The sequence below is a fragment of the Vigna umbellata genome, chromosome 1 (genome assembly GCF_029865625.1).
Source record: "Vigna umbellata cultivar VRB3 chromosome 1, Vumbellata_1.0, whole genome shotgun sequence".
Taxonomy (NCBI): Eukaryota; Viridiplantae; Streptophyta; class Magnoliopsida; order Fabales; family Fabaceae; genus Vigna; species Vigna umbellata.
Genome location: NC_142165.1, coordinates 69,828,834 through 69,835,514, shown reverse-complemented (window position 1 = coordinate 69,835,514; position 6,681 = coordinate 69,828,834). Strand labels below are relative to the sequence as shown.

General features: G+C 35.8%; 1 protein-coding gene across 1 annotated transcript; it reads left to right on the top strand.

Annotated features, from left to right (window-relative positions):
• Positions 1-626: 626 nt before the first annotated feature.
• On the top strand, positions 627-4,529 carry LOC148206174 (uncharacterized). Its single transcript, XM_088107015.1, has 4 exons — positions 627-1,701; positions 1,846-2,059; positions 2,784-3,368; positions 4,469-4,529. Exons 1-4 carry the CDS (start codon positions 627-629, stop codon positions 4,527-4,529), a joined length of 1,935 nt encoding a protein of 644 aa, XP_087963141.1.
• Positions 4,530-6,681: the final 2,152 nt, after the last annotated feature.

The following is a 6,681-nucleotide window of genomic DNA, read 5'->3' as shown; positions in this document are numbered from 1 at the left end:
AAATCATTGTGAAAACAATTTCTCTACTTCACAAGCATGAGTCACTCTAGTGTTCAAGGTAATGTCACTCAAGATCAAGAGAACATAGAGTTGCGAGAAGAGCTCAATAGAACCAAGACTGAGTTGAATGAGCTAAGGCAAATAGTCGCCACTCTTACTATCAATCAAAGCAGGCACACACAGGGAAATCACTCTCATAGGCAAAATTATGATCAAGATGATCATTCCCACCATAGTGATCACCATACTTACCAACCTTATGATCACTATCAACACCCTCCTAGGCGACATCACAACCATAGAGAACATCATGTAGAACCTAAGCTTGACCTTCCTCCTTTCTATGGTAGAGATAATGTTGAAGAATACTTTGAGTGGGAGATGAAGGTTGAACAAATTTTTGAATGCTACAACATAGATGATAGGAGGAGAGTGACCCTAGCCACCTTAACCTTTCAAGGTGCAGCCCTTTATTGGTGGACATCCATCATAAGGGACCAAAGGATGAATGGCGACTACAAAATCCAATATTGGAATGAGTTGAAAGCAGCCTTACACGGCTACATGTCCCAGCCTATTATGCTAGAGAAGTCATGGACAAGCTCCATAGACTTCAACAAAGAAACATGAGTGTTGAAGAATATAGGCAAAAATTAGAGTTACTCATGTTGAGAGCGGGAATCAAAGAGGAGGAGAGATTCACCATAGCTAGATTCCAGAGTGGATTGAACTATGAGATTAGAGATAAGGTAGAACTTTTACCTTACTTAGATCTCAATGACTTTGTCCAGCTATGTGTGAGAGTGGAAGAACAAAATAGAAGAAAAGCTTCCACAAAGAGACCTTATGCTACCTCCTCTTCATATAGGAAAGATTTTAAGAGGGAGGGTAGTTTTCCAAGATATGAAGAATCAAAAGAGAGAGAGCGTGAACGAGAGAAAGATAAGATCAAAAGCAAGGATAGAGAGCTAAGAAAAGAAAAAGAGAACTCTAAAGGAAAGGAACAACGGTCTCCAAGAGAGCAAACTAGAGAATCCAAGGGTAGGGAGACTAGATGTTTTAAATGTGGGGCTAGAGGACACTATTCAACTGAGTGTCACTTCAAAAAGTCAACCTATATCCTTGAGCATGAAAATCATAGTGAGGTATCAACCTCCAGTGCGTCTGAGTTGTCCTCATCTGAAGAGGAACATGAAGCTCCACCTTGTGATGGAGATCTTCTTATGGTTAGGAGACTCCTTGAAGCAAAGCATGTGGAGTTACAACAATCTCAACGAGAAAACCTATTCCACACACGCTGCAAAGTTCTTGATAAAACTTGTTCTCTAATTGTGGATAGTGGTTCTTGTTGTAATTGTTGTAGCTCTAGAATGGTGGAAAAGCTAGGCTTAACTCCTAGTCCTCATCCTAACCCTTACAAACTTCAATGGATAAAAGAGGATGGAGGAATAGTTGTTAAAGAACAAGTAAGTGTACCCATTTCCATAAGCAAGTATGAAGATCAAATCATTTGTGATATTGTTCCAATGGAAGCAGGTCACATCTTACTTGGGCGACCTTGGCAATTTGACAAACAAGCTTTGCATGATGGGGTCACCAACAAGATCACCATCCAACACAAAGGCAAAAAGATTATCTTGAGCCCTCTTACACCATCACAAGTGCGAGAGGATCAAATAATACTTAAGACAAAGTTGGATGGTGAGAAAAAGCTCAAAAATAAAACAGTTTCCAAAGAGAAGAATTTGAGTTTGGTAGAAAGTGCCTCAACCAATGTAGTTGTCCCAACAAAACATTCTAAAAATCTTTTTCTTGGACAACCTCACTTTCTTCTCTATTGCAAAGAGGCACTTGTTTCCATAAATCATCCACTTGATTCTCTTCCCAAAGGGTTACAAAAGCTTTTGAAAGAATTTAATGATTTATTTCCTAAAGAGGTTCCAAGTGGTTTACCACCTCTTAGAGGAATTGAACATCAGATTGATTTGATCCCTGGAGCTAGTCTTCCCAATAGACCAGCTTATAGGACTAACCCTACAGAAACCAAAGAGATAGAGAGGCAAGTCCATGATTTATTGGAAAAAGGGTGGATACAAAAAAGTCTTAGCCCTTGTGCCGTGCCAGTGTTGTTAGTCCCAAAGAAAGATGGTTCTTGGCGAATGTGTACAGATTGTAGGGCTATCAACAACATTACAGTCAAGTATAGGCACCCTATTCCTCGGTTGGACGATATGTTAGATGAGTTACATGGAGCAAACATGTTCACCAAGATTGATCTTAAAAGTGGATATCATCAAATAAGAATCAAAGACGGAGATGAATGGAAAACCGCTTTTAAGACCAAATTTGGCCTCTATGAATGGTTAGTCATGCCTTTTGGCTTAACCAATGCTCCTAGTACATTCATGCGACTAATGAATCATGTCCTTCAGGAATACATCGGCAGCTTTGTTGTAGTCTACTTTGATGACATTCTAATCTATAGCAAAGGTCTTAAAGAACATCTTCACCATGTGAGGAAAGTTTTGATTTTACTTCGACAACATCACTTATTTGCCAACTTTGACAAATGTACCTTTTGTCAAGAAAGTGTCATTTTTCTGGGATTCAAAGTTGGGAAAGAAGGTGTACATGTTGATCCTAGCAAAATCAATGCTATCCAAGAGTGGCCTGTCTTGAAAACAGTGGGAGAAGTAAGAAGTTTTCTAGGTCTAGCAGGTTTCTATAGACGATTTGTAGAAAATTTCTCTACTATTGCTGCTCCCCTCAATGAACTTTTAAAGAAAGATGTGGGATGAAAAGCAAAGTCTAGCCTTTGAGACATTGAAGCATAAGTTAACACATGCACCCATTCTACATTTACCTGATTTTTCTAAAGCTTTTCAAGTCGAATGTGATGCATCTGGGGTGGGAATAAGAGCTGTCCTTATACAAGAAGGTCACCCCATAGCTTATTTTAGTGAAAAACTCAGGGGACCTACATTGAATTATCCTACCTATGACAAAGAACTATATGCCCTTATTCGAGCATTGCAAACTTGGGAGCATTACTTGGTGTCTAGAGAATTTATTATCAATACTGACCATGAATCTCTCAAGTATATTAAAGGGCAAGGAAAGCTGAACAAAAGACATGCTAAGTGGATAGAATATCTCGAGCAGTTTCAATATGTCATCAAACACAAAAAGGGAAGTACTAATGTTGTTGCAGATGCTCTATCTAGACGTCATGCATTGTTAGTTACATTAGGATCACAAATACTAGGTTTTGATGACATTAAGCAACTTTATGAAACTGATCCTACATTTGCATCCACATATGCATCTTGTCTTAAGAAGCCATTCGACGGATTCTATATTTCTGAGGGGTATCTTTTTAATAAAGGAAAATTATGCATACCCCAAGGATTCATTCGAAAGCTTCTTATCAAGGAAAGTCATGGAGGAGGACTCATGGGCCATCATGGAGTTGATAAAACTCTTCATACTTTAAAAAGCAAATTTTATTGGCCACACATGAGAATAGATGTCCAAAAGCATTGTTCTAGTTGCATAACTTGTTTACAAGCTAAATCTAAAGTCATGCCTCATGGACTCTATCTTCCTCTTCCAATAGCTAGCGCCCCTTGGGAGGATATTAGTATGGACTTTGTCCTAGGCCTACCGAGAACTCAAAAGGGGTTTGATTCAATCTTTGTGGTGGTTGATAGATTTAGTAAAATGGCTCATTTCATACCTTGCCACAAAGTAGATGATGCTAGCTATATAGCAAAACTTTTCTTCAAAGAAGTAGTCAAATTACATGGTTTACCCAAAACTATAGTTTCTGATAGAGATGTTAAGTTCCTTAGCTACTTTTGGAAAACACTTTGGGCCAAGCTAGGAACTAAACTACTATTTTCTACTACATGTCACCCACAAACTGATGGGCAAACAGAAGTAGTAAATAGATCTCTATCAATTCTATTAAGGGTAATGTTAAAAGGCAATATTAAAAATTGGGATGATCATCTACCTCATATAGAGTTTGCTTATAATAGAGTAGTTCACAAGACTATTAAACTTTCTCCTTTTGAGGTTGTTTATGGTTTTAACCCTATCACACCGCTTGATTTACTTCCTCTTCCAGATTCATCTTCTTTTCTTCATAAAGAAGGTATTTCTAAAGCGGAGTTTATCAAAAAGTTACATGAAAAGGTTAAAACCCATATTGAAAAACAAACTCAAAAATATTCTGACTACAACAACAAAGGGAGAAAACAAGTAATCTTTAAAGAGGGAGACTTAGTTTGGCTTCACTTGAGAAAGGAAAGATTTCCTTCTCAACATAAATCCAAATTAAGCCCAAGAGGTGATGGTCCTTTTAAAGTGGTCAAGAAAATAAATGATAATGCATATCAATTAGACCTTCCTGCAAGTTATGGCGTCAGTCCTACTTTTAACATTTGTGATTTAATTCCTTTCACAGGAGATGCCCAACAGGATTCCCAAGATCTGAGGACAGATCTTTTTCAAGAGGGAGGGACTGATGGAGGACCATTTAAGCTTCACATAGGACCTTTAACAAGAGCTATGTCCAAGAGAATCCAAGAGGAAGAGGGAGCACTCACTACTTTACTCTTATGGAGTATTATTTACTAAGTCCTCTTTCTCTTTGCTAAATACTTTTACATTGCTTTTGTAGAATATTAATAAAAGGGAGGAACCATGTCTATACAACTTAAAAGGGCTGCCACGTAAGTAAAGCAAAGAAGCACAAATGGATGGTTGGTGCCTATGACTTTTGCATTACGTTCAACACCAAAGACAACAACTCCATCTTCTTCAATTGCTTTGCTGAGTTGGCAATTATAGCTTGCTGCCCAAGCTTCCTCTATCTGTTTTACAGCATGTGCACATTTAAAATAACTTGCACAATACATTTTAGAAGCTCTCCTTCTTCTATAAATAGAGAGCTTCATCACTTGTAAATGCAACTTGATTTGTAGTAAAGAAATGCTGCCAATTTTCAGCTTTCACTCTCAAGTTCAACCTTGTGCTTTGTTATCTTGCACCTCCTCTAGCTTCTTTCCCCTTTGGAAAGCTTGCTGAGCTAGAATTCTACCAAACACAACCACTCAAACACCTCCAGCATATTAACAAACACCTACCGTGCATCCAGAAATTCCACTGCATTCTTTCAATCCGCTGCCACTTCTCTGAGTTTTGGATCTTCTTCTGCATATCCTGGAGTAGCCTCTATCACCTTATGAACGAAACATATTTTTGTCCTTGTGTTTCCTATCTTAATCAAATTAATATGTCAAGACTTGGACAACAGGCATGATAATATATTCATCTATGGTATAATGAGGAGTTATACAGTTTGCACTTGGTATGAATAAGTATTATACAAGTCTACCCTATCAAGAGGAACAGACAATATTCATAATGTTATATTTTCATTATTTTACGTATAAGACTTCTCGAGGATAAAAAAAGTGAGTACAATATTTTTTATACACTTTGTGTGTAGAATAAGTTTAATGAAAACACTTGACTTGAATTTTTATTCTTTCCTTAATAAAGTTAGTGTTAGCAATCTCATATTAACTAGAAAGAAGACAAATTTGTAATATATAAATGAATGTAAATATTACTTTATAATTTAGTTTTATAAGGTTGAGTTATGTTTAAAGTTCATTTAAATAAGCGTTAGTTATTAATGTGCAGAACAATAGATAACACCTTTTTAAAAAAACGCTATCTATTGGCGGCTGACAATAGATAGCGCATTTTAAAAAAGCGTTATCTATTGTGGCTAACAATAGACAGCGCTTTTTTAAAAAAATGTTATCTATTGTGGTTGACAATAGATAATGCTTTTTTTAGAAGCGTTATCTAGCGCACGCATAAATAGCGCTTAAAAAGTGCTATCTATGATATAAAAAAACGCTATCTATGCACTTTTTTTGTAGTAGTGCCACTATCAGATCAATAATAATGTTTAGTCTTGCTTGAGATGTATATGTCTTGGCGTGAAGAGATATGTTGAACATCTTATATCGATTATATATAAGGCAGACTTATAGTATATATGTAGATGTTAAAATCCATTAGCAATTTGTAAATGTTAAGACTGATTTGGTGTTACCAATAAAGATTAGCTATTACTAGAAATAATTTAAAAATAATTTTTATAAGTCATAAATCATATAAGAAATATTTGTTTATAATCAAATATTTTATTTAGTAAAACTATGTTAAGTTGAAGAAAATTTGAATGTAATTCAAAACGAGTGATCATGTATGAAACAACTTACACTAGTACAAAAGTATCGTATGACGTCGTTGTTTTTTGGTCTTTCAGGTCGAATTTGAGGTCGACATCATATTGGAAAACGTTAAATTGACGTCGAATTTAAAAAATTTGACGTTAATCAAATTAACATCGAATTTTGTTAATATTCGACGTTAAGCAATTTTTTTGTTTTTATTAATTAATTGTAATCATTTTTTACAATTCTACGAAACCTAAAAGCATAAAAACAACAAATTTCAGTCTGGTATTTTATAAAGCATGAACTATGAACGTGTAGTATAGTATCAACAAAAAAACAATAACGAATAACAAACAAGTTCAACCAAATAACAACAACAAACAAGTCAACAAAAAAAACAACAAACAAGTTCAACAAATAA

Coding starts and splice junctions, on each gene's coding strand:
- LOC148206174 (XM_088107015.1), top strand. CDS start 627: ATGAGTGTTGAAGAATATAGGCAAAAATTAGAGTTACTCATGTTGAGA. Junction 2,060..2,783: donor GAAACCAAAGAGATAGAGAG/GCAAGTCCATGA, acceptor GAACTTTTAAAG/AAAGATGTGGGATGAAAAGC. Junction 3,369..4,468: donor GGATTCTATATTTCTGAGGG/GTATCTTTTTAA, acceptor TTCCTTTCACAG/GAGATGCCCAACAGGATTCC.